At 37.9% G+C, this 25,366-nt stretch overlaps 1 protein-coding gene across 1 annotated transcript; it reads right to left on the reverse strand.

The window, feature by feature from the left end:
• Positions 1-8,685: 8,685 nt before the first annotated feature.
• Positions 8,686-20,534, reverse strand: TBCA (tubulin folding cofactor A). The gene is made up of 3 exons (XM_010016365.1): positions 20,433-20,534; positions 11,976-12,062; positions 8,686-8,979 (listed from the first exon to the last, which is right to left on the reverse strand). Exons 1-3 carry the CDS (start codon positions 20,517-20,519, stop codon positions 8,899-8,901), a joined length of 255 nt encoding a protein of 84 aa, XP_010014667.1. The 5' UTR covers positions 20,520-20,534; the 3' UTR covers positions 8,686-8,898.
• Positions 20,535-25,366: the final 4,832 nt, after the last annotated feature.

Below are 25,366 nucleotides of genomic sequence, written 5' to 3' on the forward strand. Positions count from 1 at the left end.
CGAGTTCTTAACGAGTTCTACGAATCAATTGTCACCTCTGCTGTCCTAGCTGTCCTTTGTTCTTGCAAGAGTGCTTTTTCCCCCCTCTAGCTTTTGTTGCGTGTAGCTGTTGTTACACAAGGGCTTAAGTTCAAAGCCAAGTGAGAACACAGGTTGTCCTCCCAGTTTAAGGCAGTCTCAGTTCTACCTGTCTGTGGAAGGAAACTGATTTCCAGTAGTAGTCAGCTGGTGTGGCCACCATCTTTTCCTTTAGCTGAGCCTCTTACCTTTTCCTTTTAAAGTTTTCGTGTGGCTTGTTCCTATGTTCACATGATCATTTGAGACTGTAAACCGTAAACGTGCTTGAAGTATTGCTCTCCTTTATTTGTACAGCCCCTGGTGCAGTGAGGACCTAATGTGATGTCTCTTTAGGCGCTGTTTCTGTAAAAGCTCAGTAATATTCAGAAATGGACCAGGTTCACCATCTTCCTTTAGGTAGGCTGCTGAACAGGGTGTAGGTAATGTTGATGGTTACTGACTTAAAATTAGTTTGACTAAGTAATCTGAAGTTTGATAGCTTTGTTGTGAAAATTGCTTAATTTTGATCACTCCAAAAGCTTCTTTTTTCCCCACTAAGTCTGTCTACTGTGCCTGAGGTTATGTGTGGAATTTCAGATGTCTTCAGTGTTCTCATTAAGTCCACAGTAGCCAGAAATTTCCAATTGACTCAATATTCCTCAAATCAGCGGGTAGCACTCAAAAAATAGCAAAGGCGGGAAAAAAAAATCATTTAAAACCAAACCAATTAAAGAATTCAGTATAGGTAGTTGTATCTCTTTTGATATCACTGTTAAAAACTTCAGTTTCATGTGTATCTTCTTAGAGAAGTATGTACGTTTACAGCTCTTCAGTCTGCTCAACTAGGAGTAATGGTTTAGGTTTTATTTGGTTTTGGTTTTTTTTGTGTTGGCGTTTTGTTTTTTCCCCACCCACACTGTTCAGAGGGCAGCTTGCTCTCTTGTGCTGGTTAGAGTTCTTGTTGCAATTTTTTTTCAAGGTGCCAAATGGTGTTTTCATTCATGAAGATGAGGTCCATCAATAGGAATTGGCCATGATAAGCACTTTGAGGGAAGAAGTTTCTTAACTCATTTATTTCCCTGGCAGAGCCTTCCTAGTTTTCATCAGGGGTTGCTGTTATACTCGTTTCTATACTTTTCCCTTGAGCATTGGCTGCTGGCTTTTGTGTTCCCCACCCCAGCTCAAGAGGGTGAGAATACATCTCCCTGCCACCACCACAATGACGCAATCGAGTGTCCTGCATTTGAGGAAATTACAGAAGTTGGCACATAGGACTGTGTGGGTTGATCTTCATCCTGACAAAGCTGGAATACTGCCTGAGGTGTTTCCCCTGGCTTCTGCTGACAGCAGGATGACTGTAGGAAAGAGCCCTTGGTCTGGTCTGGTATCAGGACCTGTTCTGGCTTCTTGCAGATCCTGTGATGTGCTGGGTGATAGCACTAAGGCTTCCTTTTCCAGGTTCATCATTGGTTCAGCTTGGTGCCTAGATGACATGGTAGCAGGTATTGTGTAAATGATCTGAGAGAACGAAACATAACATGTTAGTCCTTTTGCGGAGGCATTGATTTTTATGCAGAAATATGAAGTTCATCGTCTGTGTTGAAAACAGAGAACAAATTGTACAATTGACATATATGATCAATTAGTTTTGAAACATACCATCTTCATTTGCAAATGGATTGTCTTTTATTATTTTTAACTCACTCCCTTGGAAATGTGTAGAAACTGTAAACCAGCAGGAAGCCAAGTCACTAAAAGCATCCAGAGGAATTTCATTTTGTTTTCATAAAGTAATCTACCCACTCACATCTATCTGTGTAAACTAATTACTTTTTTAATTAGGTAGCCTTTTTGATTGCTTATGGAGAGCTGTGGTGAAATTTACCACTAATTATGCTGGGGCAGGAGGAGGCCTCGGGATTGTAGGAAGGATGAGAAATTTTTATTTCCTTTTGTTGAAATGGGGAGCAAGTAGCAATTGATATATAAATAATGTGCTTATTTTCCCAATTTCAACCTATTTGGCTTCTGTTAACCTTACTAATAGAGGCTCTTTCTGTGGGTCATTTGGTTTCCTTTCATCTAATGTAACATCTACAGGAACAGTCAGGAAACAAAACTATTGTAAGATTGAAGTTTTCCTTCTTCCTGTTAATAGTAATGTCTATGCTGAGTTGCTCTAGATTTTGGGCTTTGCAGAGTTCCAGTCACATTTGCCCCACATTGCTGGATCCTAGGACATGCTAGCAAGTAATCTACAAAGTTCAAGTGATGTTTTTTTTTTCACTGTGCTTGAATATGTGTTTAGAAAACTGGGGAAGGTGGCAGTTTCGCATCTCTTGTGGCATTTCCTCTGAAGCCTTAAGTCCATCACTTGGATATATTGTGAGGTCTTTGTTACATATAATAACAAGAATATAGCCAAGATTGCATATGGAAGAGAACCCAGCAAGTGTTTCTCCTTTTCTGTTTTCTGTTCATGCTGTCCTTATGAAGAGTGGGTACTCTGAAAGAACAGATGGCAGGCGGGCTGTTAAGGTGATTAGGCCATAAGCAGTATGTTTTCTTCTCCTTTTCCTCAAGCTTGTAGTCCTGCTCTGAGTCTGTACTAAGGGTGAAACTTTCAACTGAATGTGCTGCTTCCCTCCCAGTTGCTTCCAGCAGGCTCCACAGTCCACTTTTGTTGTCTTAAAAGCCCCATCCTTAAGTTTCCAGCTTCAGTCCAAACTTCCGGCCTTTTATCTTTGCGTGAATGAGTCACTTGTGCACAAAATAAACACCACCGTCAACTGGGAATTTAACATATTTTTAGCATTGCATTAGTGGTGAGTATTCAGAAATGCAAATAAAAGGTTGGAAGGCAGACAAAATGAATTCATCTCGACTGTTATCTAGTCCTTTTGTTCAGGAGAACCATTTCCAGCTTTGAATCCACTGCATTGTAACATGCCATGTAAAATTTGCATTTTTTAATTTAAATTTGTTCTTACTGAAATGCAGTCTTCTAAAATTTTCTCAGGTTTGTTAGAAACCCTTTGATTTCTAGTCTTGTCCTTCACAATACCGAACAGCCTTCTATCACCCACATATTAAATACACACACTTCCTCTTTCACCTCTTCTGCCATACAGGTCAGCTGAACAGAACTGCAACTTATGGGGTGGCCAGACCATTCAATTTTAGTAGTAAATTTTTGGTAGCTAGCCAGTCTGAGGCTGTGCAGCTACCTATCCTACTATCCTGCTAATGTGGTAATTCTGAGGACCCTGGTATATTAGGAAGGAGTGGTAAGTGTTGCCAGTAGTTAAGCATTTTCCTTGATCTAAACCCTTCTGTTTGCTTGAGATAAACCAGAGACTTGAATTATTATTCCACATGCCCCCAGGAGAATGTTTTGAACCCTGGTGGCTGGATATTAGGTGGAAAAGGTCTCAACCTGGGCTTTATAAGCCAGTTCACTGAGTATCAAGATTTGAAGGGTTTCACCAGAGATGCAGGAGGTGGGTTGCCAAAACAGTATTATTCTAAGGAAGTAGAGCAGATCGGGGGTGGGGTGGGTGGGTGTGGTGTTTTTGTTAATTTTAATTTTTTCCTTGGTTTTTGTGTTCTTTTTTTTTAACTGGCAGATCTGGATTCAAGCCTTTGCTTTAGGGTAAGCAGAAAAGATTTGAAAACAGGCCTTTACTTTCCTGCTCCTAATCTTTACATTTCCTGCAGGGTAAAAATTCTTGCTTGGTTTACTGCCTTTTGTGAGTGCCATTATGAAAGCTCAAGCTTTTCCCTTGCCTGAAAGTCAAAATACGACAGAGTGCTGCAAGTGTTTGTAGCACGTGGTATATTCTGATGCTCGTGGATCTGCAGAATATCCATTTTTTAAATGCTTGCCTTTGGATTCAGTGATACTATGCTAATTGGCTGTGCACTCTGCAGTCAGTCCCCTTTTCCTACCTCAAGGTGCTTTGGAAAGCTTCTAAAATGGATGTGCTGTACCAGCTTTATCCTTTTTTGTGGATTTAACCTGAAATATCTATGTGCAGTTAGCTCTTCCTTCCTATTAAAGGATGGTGGAGCCTGAAGATATACCTTGTAGTCCTTTTTTGTAGCTAATTACGTGCCTACAAGATAGGCTTTTTTTGTTGGATGTGAAGTCTGTCACTGTTCCTTCTGGAGATGTGTTTCAGTGGCTACATCTCTTTTTAACTTGTGCTGTGTGATCTTTGTGAAATTCAGCTAATACAACTCAATGAACAATGTTTTGGCTGGATAAAAGAAACAAACCAAAAACATTATTCACTCTCTTCCTTTTACGCTAGTAGGCTATGGCCAGAAATGACCTGTACATACTGATGCTCCCTGTGAAAGTGCTTTCAGACCTTACTGTGCCTTTCTCTGCTCCCCATACTTCTTAAAATCATTCCAAAATTACTTTTTTTTTTTTAAGTAAAAAATTTCAGTTTTCTTATTTGTGTTGTTGGTTGGTCTTTACTATAGAGTAGCCAGTTGTAAGAACAGATTTCCGTATCTCAAGGAAGTGGTACCTGTTTGGCTAATGACTAAGAGGGTAAAAGGATGCAGTGGCAGCTGTTTCCTCTGCTTGTGTTTTGGAAGAAATAACTGACATAGACGTTGGACTCTAAGCAGAAGTTCAGAGATCCAAATACCAGACAGAGACACAGCTCAGTTATTGCAGTTAAAGCTGGAAGAATAGCAGTGAGGAAGGGATTTGTGGTTTAATGATGTGCTATGGTACGTGCTGAAGCCTGGATGTTTCTTGGATCCTCTTCTTCAGTATTCAGTGGCTTTCAGAGAAAGTAAAGTTGGTTTTTGTTGGGTTTTTTACGTTGTTTTTGTGCTGTGGCTTTATTTTTTGTTTGGTTTGTTTGCTTTTTGTTTGTTTTGTTTTTCCTGGACCTTGCTCCCAGAACATAAACACCATAAAACAACAACCCAAATCCTGCTGCTAATAAATTACAAGGTTTCATTTTTGTGTAGAATTTTGAGGGACTTTATTTTGTGTTATATTAGAGGCCTGTCAGAAACATTGTTTTAGAATCATGGTTACTTTTATGACTGTAAGAACTTACTTTCAAAGAATCTTTGGTAAATTATCACTAGGTAAGAAAATGCTTTGTATTAATTAAAATACAGAAAGCCAACAGTAGTCTGGGCTCCATCAAAAGAAGCGTGACCAGCAGGTCAGAGGAGGTGATCCTGCTGCTCTACTCTGCTCTTGTGAGCCCCCACTTGGAGTACTATGTGCAGTTCTGGTGTCCCCAGCTTAAGAAGAACATGGAACTGTTGGAACAAGTCTAGAGGAGGGCCACAAGGATGATCAGGGGTTTAAACAGGGGAAGTTCAGGTTAGACATATGGAAGAACTTCTTTACTGTGAGGGTGGTGAGGCACTGGAATGGGTTGCCCGAAGAAGTGGTAAATGCTCCATCCCTGGCAGTGTTCAAGGCAAGGTTGAACAGAGCCTTGGGCAACATGGTCTAGTGTGAGTTCTCCCTGCCCATGGCAGGGGTTTGTAGCTAGATGATCTTAAGCTCCTTTCCAACCCAAACCATTCTATGATTCTATAACAAAAGCAACTGGCCTCTAAATGAGCCAGTTAAAAAATTTACCTGAGTGTTGTGGAAGTCCTTCAAGTGAAGGAAAGAGGGCAGAGTTTTTACACTCCTTTGGCTTTTGATTATACAGTGTAAGTGAGGACTTAAGAAATACTAATTTCCAGGTTAAGGTACCAGCTTTGTTCCGTAGTTGTACTTGGATGCAGCACATCTGCATCGAAGGGGAAGAATCTTAATTGTGCAAGGGTAAAATTAAAAGCAGGTAGTAGTGATCAAACGTGTGATCAGAGCAACAATGATTTATTTCCAAGTTGTTCTCAGTCTTCTTTTTTATTCTCAAATCACCTCTTCTGTTTCTTCAGTCAGGTTGTAACCTGGATGGCTGTTCTGCTATAACCTCTCAGTAAAACAAATGCTTTGTTCAACTAGTAAATAATCAGGAAACTTCTTAAACATGTTCTGCCATCAAGAGAGGTGTAACTAAAAGGGCAGTACCTCTGTCCAGGGTGTAAAAAATGCAGCATGAAAACTAATAAATTAACATATATCATTGTATGAATAGGTAAATGCAGTGTTTCTACCTTAGACTTTGAAAGACATTAGTAATGCCAGTGATGAAGTTCAAAGAGAACAGAGGTCAAAAATGTTTCCCATGGCATTTTTCTCTTTTAGGATGGTCTCTTGTATCTGCTAATGCAGACTATGAGTAAATAACTTTGAAATTAGAAATAACGTGATATTACTTGATGTGCTACTACCTTTTGAGTTTGGGGTCTGAGAGGGTAGCAACAATTCTGCTGCTTATACTTAGTTTTCTGCATTTTACTTTACTATGGAACTTGGATCCAGTCTAAATGATAAATGTTTTGTCAGCAAAAATAATTATCTTTATGAGTAATCTGCATCTGGCCACTCACAGCTCTGCCAGAAAAATGCAGTCTACAATAATGTATCACTGGATCAACTGCTCTGCTAGCATGACTAATGCATTATCTGCATGGCTTTGCCAATCCACCCTCCAGGGGCCAGCCCTACGTTATTGCTGTCTTGTCACAATTTTTTGATGTAGTTTTTATGGGTGTTGTTCTACTGTCCTCTTAGAAGTTAGATATTTCCAGAGGCATCTGGAGAACAGAGAGCAAGTACTTTCAGGTATAAACTCATCTTGATTTTCAGCAGTGAAGCTGGCTATTTTCCATACAACAGAACATGCTCAGTCTTTTGGAGAACTTTGTAAGGTGGAAGAGGAAACAGACAGGGGACAGTATCATCTTGCTTCATGGTGCAGTTGGATGGAGCTAAGAAAATAGCCTGGACAGAGAAGTATTACGTAAACATGAGAAACCACTCTACCCGGGAAACTACTGCACCAAGAAACTTTTCCCTGGAGTCTGGTTTATATGGTAACTCTTCAGTCCCATTTGCCTTTAACTCTAAATACCAACTTAAGACATATCACGATGCTACTTTCCTTCAGCCACTATAGGTCATGCCTCTGTTTAGGTTTCATGCTGACAGACATTCCTTGTAGTACTCAGCAACTGCACATCACTTTGCTGTGGGTTTGTTTTCCAGAACTGTGTATTTTAATTCTGAAGAAGAGTAGTTTTTATTGTAAATTCAGCTTTACCCAGCAGACTTGACACCCCCCCATCTCCTTTTTAGCTTGGCATTTGTTCACCACACGCCACTCAGTGACTGCAAGCAGGGTTACTGTTATGCTGACTGCAGCCTGCCAGCTAAGACCTGCAGTCTGCTTTGTCCAATCCAGCTACCTTCCCTGATAAAGATCTGTAGAAGCAGCTGCCTGAAGTGAGCATTCAAAGGCAGATGTTCTCCTCAATAGTGGTTCTCTGTGCTGTGAACCAAGCAGAGTCTGTTTGGCAGCCACGTGCCTAGGATGGAGTGTTGGTAAGAAGGTGTGCATGTACTCTTATGAAACCATAATAGTGTCACAAAAGGTTTCACCTCTTGGCACTCTAGTACTGGAGTGTGGCCACTTCAAACATAGGTAATTCTGCAAACATTCAGAAACTTACATTGTTGATAATCTGTCAAAGCAGTGTTAAGAGTAATGGAGAAGCAGACTTACTACTCTGTGTGCTTAAGGTACACTAATAGAGGTAATGAAACTGCAGTTTACCCAAACTCAAGCAAATTAACAAAAAATTTTATTAAGGATATTCAATATAGCACCACACAAAAGGTACACTGTGCTTTGTGTTGCCTTTAAGGAACATGCCAGAGCACTTTCAAGCTAGAAAAACTAATGTAAAATGCTTTCTTATTCATCAGCAGAGCTTACCTTTTACTGTTTAGAGAAGTTATTCTGAAAGAACCACAACTTTTGTATGTATGGTTTAATAGTCTTCCAGGCAGATTAAGCACTGTTCCCTTAGTCATCAGTTCTTTCATCTTTCATCTTCCAGGGTTTGAGCTTAGTTCCAAAAAACCTCACTTAGACCAAGATGTTTTCAGGAAAAGCATTTGGTCCATAACTCTTGCCAGCAGATCCAACTGACAACATACTAGTCAGCTGCTAAATTCTGTTTCTTCAAAAAATAACAGAATTCTGATCAATGGTAAAGGTGTGAATTGGGCTCTAGGAATCAACCCCAGTCAAATTGAGAAAGATCTGGAATCAGCTCTTAATTGTCTCTTGGGTGCAACGATAAACAAGGAGTACATACTTGATAACATTAGAGATAAATTGCATCATAATAAAAAAATGGGTCACTTTGAAGGGTCATTTAGTCCACCTCTTTCAGTATGGATTCTTATGCTATAATGGCTTGAAATTATTTCAAATATGAGGTGCTTCTAAAACATGGCAGGGGGACTGGAACTAGGTGAATCTTTAAGGTCCCTTCCAACCCAAACCATTTCATGATTCTGTTTCATTCTAATGTATTTATTGGTTCCTCACAGTCTTTATAGCTAAACTTTGATTCTTAGCCTGAACTGGTCAGACTAGTTCTGTATATTACCTGTTACACTATTACATTAAATTGGCTTTTTTTTTTTTTTTTTTTTTTTTTTTTTTTTTTTTTTTTGCAATGGAGATCAACTGGAAATATTTATATTTTGCCTGAATATGGAACACACAGATGTTTCAGAACATCCTTTATTTGATGCATCTTGCAGTTAGAGAAAGGCCAGTTTGCATAAAGGGAACCTTAGCAAGTCAACAATAGTAATAGAGCCATAGTCAAACAAAAGTGTGGAATGGACCCAGTGCTAATGCATATAAAGAGAGAGTACTGAAAAACTTTCTAGGCTTCCAGCTTCACTGATTCCAGTATGGAACGTGCTTCTTTATACTCTTCGGCTTCTTCCAATTCTTTTTCGTTTTCCTGGAATCAAAACCAAAATTACTGAGTACTTTGACAATAACTGACATGATATTAAATTTAAGAAGGTAACTATGGAAAAAACCCCAAAAGATTAAAAACAGACTGGGGGAAGGCTGAAGCACTCAACAACTTTTTAGTTTCAATCTTCACTGGCAGCCTTTCTTCCCCCACCTCTCAAGTGGATGGACCACAAGACAGGGACTGGGGTAGCAAAGTCCCTCCCACTGTAACTGAAGGTCAGGTTCTTGACCATCTGAGGAAACCAAACATACGTAAGTCTATGGGACCTGATAAGATGCATCCCAGAGTCCTGAGGGAATCAGCTGATGTAGTTGCCACACCAGTCTCCCTGATACTTGAAAAGTCCTGGCAGTCAGGTGAAGTCCTGGAGACTAGAAAACGGGAAACATTGCACCTATTTTTAAAAGGGTAGAAAGGAAGAACCTGGGAACTACCAACCTGTCAGCCTCACATCTGTGTCTGGAAGACCATGAAACAGATCCTCCTAGAAGCCATGCTAAGGCACGTGGAGGACAGGAAGGGGATTCAAGACAGCCAGTGTGGCTTCATCAAGGGCAAGTCCTGCCTGACCAACCTAGTGGCCTTCTGTGATGGAGTGATTACATCAGTGGAGAAGGGAAAAGCTACAGATATCATCTACGTGGACTTCTGTAAGGCCTTTGACCTGGTCCCCCCCAACATCCTGCTCTCTAAATTGGAGAGGTATGGATTTGGTGGATGAACTGTTTGGTGGATGAGGAATTTTTTGGATAATCTTATCCAGAGGGGTAGTGGTCATCAGCTCGATTTCTAAATGGAGATCAGTGACAAGTGGTGTCCCCCAGGAGTCCATGCAGGGACCAGTACTGTTCAATAGTTCCTCAGTGGCACACATATTGGGATCAAGTGCCTCCTCAGCAAGTTTGCAGATGGCACCAGGCTGAGTGGTGCAGTTGACATGCCTGAGTGAGAGGATGCCATCCAGAGAGACCTGGACAGGCTTGGGGTATGTGAACCTCAGGAGGTTCCACAAGGCCAAGTGCTGCAAGGTCCTGCATGATGGTTGGAGCAGCCTTTGGTACCAACATAGGCTGGGGGATAAAGGGATCGAGAGCATCCCTGCAGAGAAGGGCTTAGGGGTATTGGTGGACATAAGCCCCTGGTCACAGTCTGGAAAGCCAACCATATATCCTGGGCTGCATTAAAAGATGTGTGGCCAGCAGGTTGAGAGAGGTGATTCTTCCCCTCTGCTCCACTCTGCTGACACCCCATGTTGAGTACTGTGTTCAGCTCTGGAGTCCTCAGCACAGGAAAGAAATAAGACCTGTTGGAGAGTCACAAAGGAGAGCCACAAAGATGACCAGAGAGATGGAACACCTCTGCTGTGAGGACAGGCTAAGACAGTTGGGGTTGTTCAGCCTGGAGAAGAGAAGACTCTGGGGAGACCTTATAGCAGCCTTTTGATACTTAAAGGGGGCTTCCATGAAAGATGAGGAGAAAATTTTTAGTAGGCCTGTTGCACAGTACAAGGGGTAATGGTTTTAAACTAAAGGAGGGTAGATCCAGACTAGATATAAGAAAGACATTTTTTACAATGGGGATGGTTACTTAGGTGGTAGATGCCCCATCCCTGGAAACATTTAAGGTCATGTTGAATGGGGCTCTGAGCAGCCTGATCTAGTGGAAGGCACATGGTAGGGGGGGCTGTAACTAGATGACCTTAAAAGGTTCCTTCCAAACCATAACCCAAACTATTCTATGTAACAAGGAATTTATAATTATTGAAAACACTAGTTCTGTATGACTCAAAGCACAGATTATTTCTATTGTCTTACTAAAGGTCCAGGATAATGGCTGTCATAAGTGAGTAGATTTGCATACCTTTATTCTGTTAAATATTTAAAACCAAGGACAGCATAACTGGAACCAGTAACAACAGACCTCAGAATAAGAGTACTCTTAGGAAAAAGTTTAAGCAGATTGACAACTGAAAAAACATACCACTAGACAGCTAATTTTAATAAAACCACTGAAGGTTAAGGCAAGCACAGAAAGTAACTCTTGAGGACTTTTAAATTAACAACAGTAACTCCGCCCATTCCTTGTTTTAAGTTTGTACAGCATACACTGTATGGATCAATAGCACCACTTCTGCATGACGCTGAAATCTAAACCAGCTAACCCTTCAGTAAGTCGTTGAATGACTAGTAGAGGCATACTACCTGAGGATAAGACACCTTAAGTTTTCCTTTGAGAAGGAACTTGCATTTCAGCCATCAAATGTGTCGGGGGCTTAATTTAGGGTAACCTTACAGTAGCATTTACATGTGTGCTGAATTCTTGATGAGAAGACAGCACTTTAAAATAAGCATCATTATTGATACTAGGTCCAAACCTATTATAATTTCAGTCATTCTATTTGTACAAGATAACTGTTTATTCCTGCAGGTATTATATCTTAAATACATGGCAGTGATGCTCACGTCACTAATAAAACATAAAGCAGTACTTGGCAAGGACTTACTTGGCTGTCTTGTTTCTTATCCATAGCATAATGAAAGTAGTAAGCAAAGTATTTTAACTGTTTCAGTTCACTGTAAGCAGATTATGTACATCTACACTATTTAGAAAACTACGTAAGGTAGATGAACTGTTTTTTCTGATCATGTAACTAGCATAGAAATTGAGAGTCTATTCTAGCAGTACAGTATTTAAACAGTATGTTGAGTGTACATTCCATTAAAGACAGCTTCTAAAATTCTAACACACACAGCTTTTACAGACTGAAGATCAAGTCTCCAAAGACAGTTATCTAAAATGAAATACTGATATGTTATAGGATACTAGTCCTGGATACTAGGATGCTATAGAATTACTATAAAAAGTAATTCTTCAGTCCTAGTGTGCTGCAGTTGCACTGCAGACAAGCATATTTATCCAAGTTCGTCAAGAAACAGCAGCATTTCTTGATTGGTGGGTTATGGTGCCGTACTTACTAGTAGCTGAGTAAGATCTGCATGTGCAGCTTCTAATCTGCGCTGGCAGTCTGGAATCATCATCTGCGACTCTTGTAAGAGCTCGATCTGTGAAAATTAGAAGCCAGTCAGATGAGAATGTATTCCAGATAAGAACATTATTTTTTAAGGGAAGTGTTTACCCTGAAAAATCAATCCAGTCATCATCTATGAATTCAGAACAGTTGTACCTATTTCCTGAACAGGCTTTTTTATTAAAAGACACTCAGCATAATGGCTTAAAACTCTGTTAATTTATAGGACACTTCCATTTACTTTGTGCTTAATTAAATATAAAGTATTAAGTGTGAAAGACTATTAAGAATAATTTTTCTCTTAGAGGGAAAAAAAAAAGTACTACCTGGTAAGCTTTCCATGCAGCATTTGTTAAAAAAGGCTATTTAATACAAACTTTCTCCTGCTGTCATGAAGCAGCTTCATCCAAAATGGGATCAGCTGGTTATATAAATATCTCCTGCATCTTTTGGGTAATAAAGAAAAACAGTGTTCAGATAATACCACATAGAGATAATTACTGCATGAAAAAAGTTATTGAGTTATTGATCACATTGTGTGCACGCTGCAGGAGGCTCTGACTGAAAGACAAAGGTAAAGAAAAATGAAAAGCAAAGACCAGCAGGCTCATATTTTTGATGCTTATCATGCATAAAAAGTTATTACTTATCCTTGTGCTTCATTTTAGGAGAAAGATTATTCTCACCATGCACTTTGAACAAAATTACTAAACTGGCACCCCACTGAATCTGAAAATCCTGCCTCCTCCAAAAGAAAACAACTTCAGATTTAAAAAAGGGAACATTTATTTCATGGAACATTTCTGGATCTGAAATCCAACCACTGAGAAGTAAAGGTGTGCAGAGCTGTTCAGTAACATTAAATCTATTTAGAAATGAAAATCTGTTAGGTATTTAAATATGAAACATCTTCTGCATTCAGGATAACCTGCAACAGAAGGTGTTCCCTTTAAATGGCTTACCTCATTCTGTCATTCCTATGTTGTATTCTCCTTTCAGTATTAATGCTGCTGTACCAAAGGGTCATCGTAAAAGGGAAGATAAGCTATAGTTAACAATGTACTTATGCATATAGGAAGGCCCTCTGTAGTAAGACCATGTAGTAATCACCATGTGTAAGTGTCATATATTTAAGTTCTTATTTCAAGTACTTCTTGAGAGAAAGGGTTTAAAAACTTTGTTTCTAATTTTCTTTCAGAGGATCTACAGCAAAACCTGTCTAATGATTCAAAGATGGTTGACAAATGTTAAAAAAAAAAAAGTTAAGCACCCGAAGTTCTAGGTCTGGTTGGTATTATCACTTTAATTTTAAGCATTTGTTGTTGGACTATTAAAAGTAAGACTAGGAACTCTGCATATTACACTTTCAGCAGTGAATGTGTTAATAAAGGATTTTAACTTCCACAGAATGAGGTATACTGTAAACTGCTCGAGATGATGCCTTCTGCTATATGTAGTGAAAATGTGTTCTATGAAGAATACCCACAGAAGTGAGAATATCCAGTAGTGACTTCCTCAGGCCAGCATTTCTAAATAGTTGTGTATTGTAAAGCTGGTTGATGATACGAAAAATACTAATGTATTTGGTATGTGCCACTCAATAAGTGATCTGGGAAGGCATATAAATCTAGAACCTTCTAACTGCAGTCCTGCAGGCTGCTGTAAGAAAAGAACAAAAATGTCCCAATCACTCTGTTCAAAACAATCTGACTGAGATCCAAAGGGGCATCTCAGTTTTATTTAAATTTGCCTTCAGCTATGCAATAATAAATAGAAACCAGAAGGATGAGAAATCCTGAAATGATATTCCATAGGTATAAGCAGTTGGAGACTGAAACAGGAATTATGTGGAACCGGTATTATGAGTTCATTACCAAACTACCTATGCAAACTTTGATAACTTCTGCATAAACCATATTTTTCAAGTAATGTTGATAATTTCAGGTAGACCATTTACTGTTACAAATGTATATAATAAAGCAAAGTCAAAAGGTTAAATAATTAGATAAGCTTTGAAGCAGAAATTTCTGAAGTGTTTGCTCTCCAAATTCCATGAAAATTCTATCAGACTTTATGACCGAACTCTAAGGAGTTTAAATTATAAGCAGGTCACAGAGGAAGTTATTACATTAAACTGATGTAACTTCGCAAAGAACCATGCAAGGTTTCTGTGAACTACAGTGCCAAACAGAAGTACTGACTAACAAAAGCGCATCTAAATACAGTGTTAAGAGCAATAAAGCCCAAAAATATGTTTCAGGAGAAGCAAACTGAATTTGTTGTCAGTAAGTATGTGCACAATAGGACCAAAACAGCTATTGCAGCTACAGTGAGGATGATATTCCCTTTCCTTTAAGTGTACTGAATAAGCCAGTTAAACAAGTCTCTTCAACCTGCAACATTCCTAGTCAGTTGTCTTTCAGAATTGAAGATATTTCTACCAAGGGAGCAGATGTCAGGCATCATCTGATCCAATTTACAGAAAATCCACGTTGCATTTAGTAAATAGGCTGTACACACTCTAGCAGTTGGAGAGGTCCATCATGTTGGAGGAAACTGCCTTCTTTTGAAAGATGCCCAACATATTTAGAAGGACAGCCTAATAAACTACTGGGTCATGGTGTATAGTGACAATACTGTTTTATATATGACAGGAGTGGTGTTTGAGCACAAGAGATAAGCTAAAAACCATGATAAATGTGAATGATTCATATACATACCAGTTATATACACACACAAGAATATATATTCATGCTTTTAAGTAATGTCTCATAATCACTTGCCCTTCGACTGTTGCACAGGTAATTTTAACAGTATGGATCTACTCAAAGATGGTGGGAAGGAAGAGAAAAAGACATGCAAATAATTCTGTTTGCTAGGACATGTGATACTGGCTTGAACTACTTTTCATCAGAAAGTTTGTAAAATACTTGGAATTCATTGACTAATTACAGCCATATCTGATGGAAAGCCAGAGACCCAAAAGAAAAAAGGCCATCTCTAATCATCATGAACACCAATGGTTCCAAAATTAATAACCCTACTAAGGGAAGAGATTGTCGCACAAAGTAAACAGTCATGCTAAGGCTACTAGTTAGCTAATTGGCATATTTGTATCTCAGATCTGCACCAATAGTATTACTTCTCACCTCACTGGTAACCAGGGAATATAAAGGCATGATGTGCTGCACCAGGGTGGTGGTGCAGGGATGGAGGGAGTAGGACAGCATAGGTGATGCAGGAGAAAGCTGGGCACAGAGAAGCCAGGAACTCAGGAGATACAGCACTGAGATGAATACAAAAACCTCAAACTCACACAAAAAGCAAAACCAAGTTTTATTAATTCTACTTCTTTGAAGCAACTTGCTTTATTTTCATATAGCAGGCCCAAAAGCAGCTTGAGCTATCCACAAATAATTAGTCCTGTAATAATACAGGATACACAAGCACACTGCATGCCATTGTAGGTGAGATGTCAAATACATTGATGAAGACACTTCCAAAGGACCATGAAGGAAAGCTTCCAATGGAGAACACTTCCAGTAGAGAACACTGGTTTGTTTCTATAGCGTTTAAGCATTTCAAGAACTGAAATGGCCATTTATCAGCCACAAACCGTCTACCACTTGTAGCAAGAAAGTTGGAGGAGGAAGGGAAAACCCTCTAGATGTAATGCCTCAGTATTTCCAAAGAGTTTTCTCTGCAGTTCTTCTCAGGTGAGGGCTAATCTTGTTTTTATTACAATAGATCGCTTTAGGACATAAAAGGCACGAAGTCTGGAAACCAAAATGTACTTACACCTGCCTAGATAAAAAGGAAAACAGCCTTTAGACAACAAGGGAAAAAAAGATCACACTAATGATTTTCCATCACTGGGTCTCTTTTAGACAATACATGAGGCAATAGAACCAAAGTTTGAAAGCATTTTTAATACCAGTTGTATGTTAGGAATAGAATTCTGTACTTAAGTTCAGAGACTTCCAAGTTACTAGCTTTTAAGGAAGCAAACCTTACTTGTTAAGGATGCTGTCTAAATAGAGACATGGGAGCATTAGACTCTTCATTAGCTTTTCCACTGCCTCTTTACCTAACCAACTAGAGCTGAGGTTCAGATTATTAAGCAAAGACTATCCCTGCCTAGGGACAAAAAGAAAAAAAAAATAAAAGGGAAAATAACCAGACTGAAAGTGAAACTGTATGTTTCATCTAATCTTATTGTACTTGATTGGTGAGAGGAATTAAACTCTGAACCAGTCAGGTGGGGGCGGAAAGAGCTAAAAATGTAAAAAGCCAACTGAACTAATTGGAATTATTTCTCTGAGGCTAAATAGACATTTTAAATTAAAAAAGTTACAGAACATTACTATATTTCTTTCAGTGAGAACTCCTCCAGTAACAAGATTAGCAGCAAATTATAATCCTCTACAACAATTTTCCAAAACAACATACATTGGTTTCAAATATATTTATTTTTAGCTGTTTCAGGAGATACTCTACCTTTCACTCAACAAAACAAGAAAAATACTGCTGTTTTCACAGATATTTGTAAAAAACTGTGTTGGACAGAGCCTTGGGTGACATGCTTTAGTGCAAAGTGTCCCCGCCCATGGCAGGGGGGTTGGAACTAGATGATCTTAAGGTCCTTTCCAACCCAAACCATTCTCTGATTCTGTGATTCTATTAGCAAGATGTACTTTATGTACCCCTATATACGCTTTGTCATGCAGATACTAAATTCTGTTAGGTCCATTGGATTCTTAATTCATCGGGAAATTACATTATGCAATGAGTAATGTGGAACTGTAGGATAACTTTAAAAAAAACCAAACCAAAACATTATCAGGAAAATTGCTGATGGTTAACAAACAGTGAATCTACAATACCACTGAGAGGAAATGAGGAATAGATACTTCAGGCTTTTCCCACTTTCAGCAATCTAAAAGCATTAGCTGGGAAAGGATGTTTGTTTATGCATGAGACACCTCAACAACCACAATAATACAGAAAACTACTGGTTCCTATCATTAGTGCACTCATAAGTGATTACAGTGTGAAAAGTTTCTACTACAGGTAAAATCTTCATACACTGAGAATCATTAGAACTGTGTAGAAACTAAGTCTTCATTATGAGAAACTCCACACAGAGGTACAATTGCACTACTTGCTGCTACCAGTCAGGGTTCTTCATAACCCTCCACAGGAAGTACATGCAGAATTTACATCTGGTGGAATATATCAAAAGTCTCTTAATATTTTTTTCCTAATTTCTACAAACTTGACAAATTTTGTATAAAATACTTTTTAAGATTATTTTCAATTTAGTATTTTATTAAAGTACTTAATAAATCTTTTTCCTACAAGTCTTATAGTTGAAGGGAAGTCTGATTTTGAGATACAAAAATTTTTATTTCATAGCCTATTTTTCCCCAAATAGTGCTTTTCAATTATTATGGTATTTTTCTACCATTTTGGTTCAAATTAAGTTCTAAATTTCTCATCTGCCTTTGTAGATAAAAAAAAACCCCAGATGATAGAGTGATGTTTAGGTTGTTGTTAGTTTGGTTTCTTTTTTTACATAAGCTATGATGGAAAAGGAAGAGCTTCCTTCTCTCATAATGCTAGAGATTCTTTCACTCTGATATACAACCTTCCACCAGTAGCACTCACCCGCCCCAGATTCAGCTGAAGTACATGCAACAGAGCAAGCAGTGCAAATACAACTTGTGCCCAGGACAATGGCAATACAGGGGTGTTGTAGATGAAAAGTGCTGACCCCTTAGGGATAAGGCCCAATCAATGCTCAGCGAGTTAAAGCTCTGGCTTTGTTGAAAGCATGGTGTTACCACAGTGGGAGCCACAAGACACTGATGCTAATCAAAATGGGGACCTGATGCAGCAGAGCCCTGCTTGGAGGTGAAGCTCAAAGGAAAGCACTGCAGGGGTAAACAGGGGTAAACATGCACTGATTAATCTATCATACACATATCAATGGCCTGTTTTGCTCTTTAGTGAACTTGCTGATGTATAGCAGGTGCCATTGTCCAAATTCCAATCTACCATCATGTTGATGCCTGTACAAAGATGGGAGCAGATGGAGGGGGAAGCAACATATCCTGGGTTACCATAACAATGAGATAAAACAGGCTTGGGACTCTGCATATTCAGATGTGAGGAAGGAAACTATCCTGGGTTACTGTAACAGTCTTCTCATGCCCTACAGTAGGGTCTTCAAATAATAATCTTGGCCAGTGAATACCAGCACTGTGATAAAACCGTCCTTTTTGTTTCTCAGATGTTAAATCTACTCCTCATTAAATAAGCCTTTCTGTGCAGTGCTAACAACTTCCAACTGCCCCAGCTGGTCACTGCCTCTGCTGGAGACCACTGGAATTCACAGGAACCACAAGCTGCCCAACTGCATAAGGAGTTATGAGAAAAATACTGAGTCAAACCCTACTCTTGTTCTGCAAAAGGACTGATCCTTCCCTACAGGCCAGGCACACCCTAAAGTCTACATATGCTGTAGGGATGGCAATATTAATTTTAAAGTACAATTTTCCATAGTCACTTGTGTACTGTTAAACCATATGTTCTACTGCAGAATTGCAACTAGAAAGCTACATGAAAATATTACATTAAAAGGTAAGCATCTCTCCCTCAACCCTGGTTTGATTTGTATGTACATATCTGATTTAGCTGATAACTCATTTTTACATTACTGAAAAAAAGACTACAACCATATTTCTAAATACATACAGTTATTCAGATTAGGAATTATTAACTAGAAGCAATTTTTAAAATGTGTAACTACGGATCTTTTTTCCTGAAGAACATCTCAAAATATTAACTCTACCCAAAATACAGTTCTGATCAAACTCTCCTGTTAATATGTAATTTTCTTAGTGTAACAGATCTGATTCTATAAAAAGTGTGTGCGTTCTTTCTGAGCCTACAAATTCTTCATTACCTGAAATATTACCAATGTCCAGAATGAAAAGTGCACTAAAAGAACAAGAAGGGAAGGTGTCATTGGGGGAACTGATTGCTTTCGAAGTGGATCAGGCCATTTCTGAATGAATCGAGACTGTTCTCTCTGAAGGCTTTTGTCATTGGTCTCTGAGAATACCTTCAGGTAGTGTGTAACATTTCATTTCACAGAAGAAGTTCACAGCCTCTGCTGGTTTTGACTTTGATGATGTCTTGCAGGTCACTGCGGAAATACTATGGTGCAGTCAAATAATCTGATGAATGGGGGACACTAAAAATGGGAATTGCATTCATTAATTCTTGTTAGCACCAGCGGATTTTCAGAAAGGCTACTGTTCTGTAGGATCTTAGTGTCTCAGACCATGGTGAGGCAGAAGACAGCTCAGCTCTATAAATACAATTGTTTGTTTATATACAAATTCTTCATTTGCATTTCTTTCCTGTAGCATAATGAAAGCAAGGCTGGACATATACACATGAACTGAAATCTGAACTTAGTAAAAAAAGTTGGTTTAGCTTGTTTTAAAAGGTCTTTCTCCTCTCCTGTTAATTTCTGTATTTGAGTTTTGTTAAACTTACTTTTCCATTGTTTAAAAATTAAGATTGGAGAACAGTTGGTTACATTTTATAATGTATAACAGCGAAAAAAAATAAAATAATTTTAATTTACAGTTTCAGTTTCTGTGAAGACTTAAGAGAAAACCCAACCATAGTCAAAAGATAACATATTTAGTCGAAAGAATATAAAGGCCACAGTTAAGCACAGACATGTCACTCCAGTGACATGTAACACAATAAACACAAATTTCCCAAACACAAGCATTCTCCCAGTGAGAAGGAAACTTGACACTCTCTTCTCCTTCCAAAAGGCCATGTAACAACCATCTGCAAACACTGTCCTTTGTGGGAAACCTTCCAAGAACAATTTAGTCATTTAGTCATATTGCAATAGTGACATGAAACCATACTCTCAAACAGATCAAACTATAGCATACACCTTGCTAGTTGGTGACTTCACTACAAACTCCAGCATCTGGTAGGAGCATTTGCATACCCACTGCTCGCTCTCTTTCAGGTCTGTGATTTAACCAAAGGGACACTAGTATATTCACTCAGGAGTTTAAATGTTTCATCTTCATATAAATTATCAAACAGTCTCACATACTCACTTATCAAACATTTGCACTTACCAGCAAGCAAGCACTTAGTTTACCTAAATGCCAGACCATGTATGTATGGCCTCATACACACTGTTAGTGAGTGACAGCCATCCTAACACCAAGTACTATATAATCCATAAGGTCTCCTTAGAATTTAATAGTTCTGGAGTAAAGGAAGTTTCTACAAGTGCTTAATATGACTATTATTAGAAGAAAGCAAAGAAGGATTTTATAAAACAAGTTTTAGGATAGTTTACCTGCTTCTTAATTCCATAATCATCAGATGCTTCAGCTTTCATTTTTCCAATCTTTTCTTCTTGCTGTTTTACTTCATTTTCATACATAACTTTTTCTTTTGCCAATCTGCAATTAAACCAAGTGATTGTGTTAATCTGGTTATATTACAGTAATAAGTTACACCATTGATAGCATGCTCCTGAAAGCTGCAAACCAGTAAGATAATGCACAGTTCTACTAAAAAAAAAAAAAAAAAAAAAAAAAAAAAAAAAAAAAATAGTTCTTAACCACTGCAAAAATCTGCATCTACGAAATGCTAAGTTTAGCTGTGAAGCATAATGATTCTTATGAGGATAATTTAAATCAGAAGTATTTTTAAAGATTCTGTGTGGACTTACCCATATTGAATATCCTTAAAAAGTTATATACTGGTACTTAATTTCAAATACTTAACAGAAACAGCTAAGATGCCTTGCAGATCTGGATAACTGCTAATAAAGGCAGTAGTACAGAGAAGAAAGCAATCTATCTCAGAAGAGTCCTCAAATCACAGATAGCCAAAATAAACAATATTAAATGTCTGCAAATAAAACAATGTTAACATTGGCTATTAGATCAGCACTTGCCAGACTTCGTCAGCATCATCCAGGTTCTGACAGTTCTGCAAGTGACCTATATTGGCTGTCACAGTCATGTGGTGTTTCCTCTTTCATATTCACTACTAAATAACACCACTGCACCTTCATTATTAGACTAATGACAGACATTCTTCTTAGTAGTAACACTGAAAAAAGTTATCGTGTAACTGAAAAGCAGCAACCCTTTTAGGTTCAAAAACTGTGATCCCAGAACATTCTTTTCCCAGTTACTACATTTCATGCCATTAAATGCATTACTTCCCATACTAGTTTTCATACAAAATAATGGAAAGTAAAATTCCAAAATTACATAGTAGCCTCAATCTTGTGTTCCTTTGAATATTTTCTCCATTAAGGCATTAATGGACATGCTGATTTGGGGGTTATAGACAAAATAACAGTTCCATAATTTACATCATAGCCATTTTGTTTATGGCCTGTCTTTCCAGGGAGAAGAGTCCATCTTTGAATCCTAATAATGGACCCATACTTTGGAGTAGAATGCTTTTTTTGTTAACAAGCAAAATTAAACATCAAGAGAAATGTAAATCCTTTTTAAGGTCAGAAGAGAATATTAAGGTAGTCTAGTCTGATGTCCCACTGTAATTTTTACATTGCAATCCTATTATCAAACTTTATTATTGCTTGTTACTGCAATTTTGCTGTTGCATCTTCCACTTTATTACTTATGTTCATGAGATAAATGCTGGATCACATGATGCTAGATCTGAACCAAATAACCCTCCAGGATCTTGAGAATTACAAAGTAATTTGTTATCAGCTAATTCAAGACCAAACCAAACACTGACATGCTCCTGCAAACCTGAGAGCATGCCAAAGAAAATCCTTCCCCAAACAAGAATAAGCATTAGATCAGCTCATGTAAGATTGTTTAAGGAGGACTTAACAGCCAAAATGAACATAATTAGATCCAAGAAGCAAAGAATATATTATACAAATGAAAACAGAATAAATAAAGGCCTAGTAAAGAGAGCTTCATGGTCATGTTAGCGCATCAGAGCAAATTAATTCTTAATTTGTCACAGTTAAGTACCCTATTAGAATTTCTAGTGCTGAGGATAGGCAGAATGGTACTGAGGTGACAAAAACCTTTTGTGAACTGAAGCTGCTATAAAAAGCACCACTGCAGTAGTATCTTGAGAAAAATTCCAAAGAGAATGCACTGACACTGCAACAGCAGGAACTCTCCCTGCTTTTCTTAGGGCTTACATCAATCAAAAAAAGTTTTTTCTAAAATAGCCTTACACTGTGGCTCCACAACAGATGATGTAAGTTGGGCTGTGGCAACATGCACCTGAACTTATCTCAATACTCATGGAGTTACACCATCAGAGAGGGCCTTCAGCCTTATAAAGAATCTTAAAACAGCCTACAGAGCATGTACTGTAGGTATTGACAAGGCCAGTTTCTACAAATCAGCCAAGTACTGGCTTTGAGAATAGTACTGGGGAAAGACAGCCTAATTACTACTAATAAAGACATTAAATCAGTGGCTGTAATTCCAACTACTGGAACTAGCTCCAGTATTAGCATCAGCAAATATTGATTTAATAGAGGATGAGTTAATTGTTTGATCAAGGTTACTTGATTTAATTCCAGATAGTATTATTTGGTTTGCTATTTTTAGGTTCCAAAAAAGTTAATTTTAATCAACCTGCAAGACACATGATTTTTTGGGGGGTTTTTTTGAATGAGAACAGCAAATTCTTTGAAGATTAGGGAGAGAAAGATAGAATTAAATGCAGTTTTATGTCAATTTGCATACTTAAGCATGCATGTCATTGAAACTGAAGGCAACTTACATCCCTAACCCCATCATTTTTAATTATTTGAATTTTTAGCTAAGAAAAAAAAACCAAAACCACAATGTTTGGCATTACTTATATTTTCACATTATATTTTGATACTCACATGTCCCTGCATGCACACTAACTTTTAAAACTGACTGCTGTTCAATTTTCCTTACTTTTATCAAACAGGAAAGGACGGCATGTTCTAGCCTAGTTTAGAACTTAATTTAACTTGATTTTTTGCCCGTATTTCTCATATCTGAATACTTAAGAATTGCATCCACATTTATCTACTTATTTGTAGTTCTGTAGTAATTGTACATTTGAGAAGCAGAACTTGAAACATTCTGCTTTCAAAAAAGGAAACACATGACACCTGAAATATGAGACCATTTTCTGTGAAAATTTTCCACTGAGCTTTCCTCAGTAATCAGAATTATCCAATTTAATGTTCCATTTATCATTCATAAGATTGGGATGCTGATGTTTAATACTATCAAGTTTTGATTTGAAAACATTTCCTGTACTAGATTCTTTGTCTAGATGTCATGAAGCCATTTCTACTGAATATGTAGCCTGGGGAGATACTAAATGAAATCAGTAGCTTGCTTCCAAAATGGAAGTGGAATTTCATAATGGACTAATACTACCCCTTAATCACCTCCTGAAAATTTCAACAGAATTCTGCACAAAAATACCCACATCATACTTTGTTCCTCCCTTCCTCCTTGAACCTTCGTCTATCTAGAAACAGGACTCTGGGTTGTTTGGTTGGTTGTTTTTTTGGGGGGTAGTGGTGGTGGTTGATTTTGTTTTAGAATTTGTTGTATTTCAAGTACACAAGTCATTTATAGATGAAAAAAACTACAACCACACAGGCATAACTTAGTTGACATTCTACGGTGTCATAAGAAATACAAGCTACAGTAACTAACTTCTATCTGGAAGAATCCAAAATAAAAGGAACCAAGGTAGATTACTTCTTGTCATAATTATACTTGTATATGACACATGTATACACATAACTTGTGTATTACACATATATATTTGTCTAAGTGCAATAAGCTTTTATGCTACAATAGACAGTTCCTTAAAAAAATCTTTGTGTATTTAAACAATGTCACCTGGTACCCATCTGAAACCCTATGGTTAGCCTTGTTTCAGCTACATGATATCCTGCATACTGTAATGGCTCTGCAAATAAACCAAACATATATCACCAGAAAGTTCTATTCATTGCAAGGCACACTGTGTTAATAACTACTGTCAGCTCTCCTACTAGTTCCATTTTAAGAGTAGTTTTCTCTTTTGTAAAAATGAGCATGTTTTTTAGTAATCATCTTTAAAGAGAACTTAGACAGCAATAGCAGAGAAAGGTATTCAGCCTTTATAAAAGAAAAAATCTTAACTTTGGTCACAAAATAGAAATTCTCTTCAGTTATGACTTTTTTTTTCTTTCCACTTTGAGTGCACACATTACAACAGGTATCCTCTCAGCTACCTTAAAACGCTACTGCATTTTTCAAATTCTTCTGAAGTGCAACTATGGCATATGGTAAGTAGAAATGAAGTCACCAGGCACATAGCCTTTACTATAAAACAGAACTTTAATTGAAACAAGAGTGATTTAAAGTGTAATACACAAACAAAATATAAAGGATGTTTCAATTAAGCAATACTTGTAAGATGACTGGGTAGTCTGCGTTACCAGAATCAATTTGTAAATTGTGGTATACAAGTTCAGGGCAAATATTTCATTCAGAAAAGTGTGTACAAAGCTCCATAAAACATATTATAGTACAAAGGTCAGCAGTGAACTGACCTCAAAAATAACTACAGCTTTGGTTCAACACCTCAAAAAATTCCCTCTTGTCTCCCCTCAAACTCAAAAGAGTAGGAGAGGACATTCACTTTTTGCATTGTATCACTTGGACAGACCCCAATATTGAGACATATTTTATACAGACGAAAGGTGAAATAAGACTTCATGTACTTGAAAACAAGGTGTCTTTTTTAGCTTTTTAACTTGAAATATTTTATACAAGCCTGACACTGTGTGTGTATATTTCTTGAATTCTTGGTGGAGATTTTTACATTGTGTGTCACAGGTACTGGATAAGCCAAGAATTCTTCCATACTCATTTGCTGTGTATGAAGTTTGTTTGCACAAAAATATAAAGCCTTGCCAGAGTAATGGACAGAAGTACCAAAATAAACATTTATTTTGCTTCTTTCACCATGTCCCAAGACCTCTGACCCAAAACTATTTTTATCCCATAACCTAGTTTGTCAATGATATCCAGTTAGTCAAATAAGAGGTATTACCTGAGACTTGGCTCTGCCTCTTCTATCTGTAGAAGGGCGATTGTCAAATACGCTCCAATTTCTGTCTCCATGCCTGTGACAGCTCTAAACTACAGCCAGTTTTATTTTTATACCAACACTATAAATCCAGCCATTTGCAATCCAGCTGCATGCTCATTAGCTGCGAACCGTAGCGGTTCA

This window comes from Nestor notabilis, unplaced genomic scaffold (genome assembly GCF_000696875.1).
Source record: "Nestor notabilis isolate BGI_N333 unplaced genomic scaffold, ASM69687v1 scaffold10716, whole genome shotgun sequence".
Lineage (NCBI taxonomy): Eukaryota > Metazoa > Chordata > Aves > Psittaciformes > Psittacidae > Nestor > Nestor notabilis.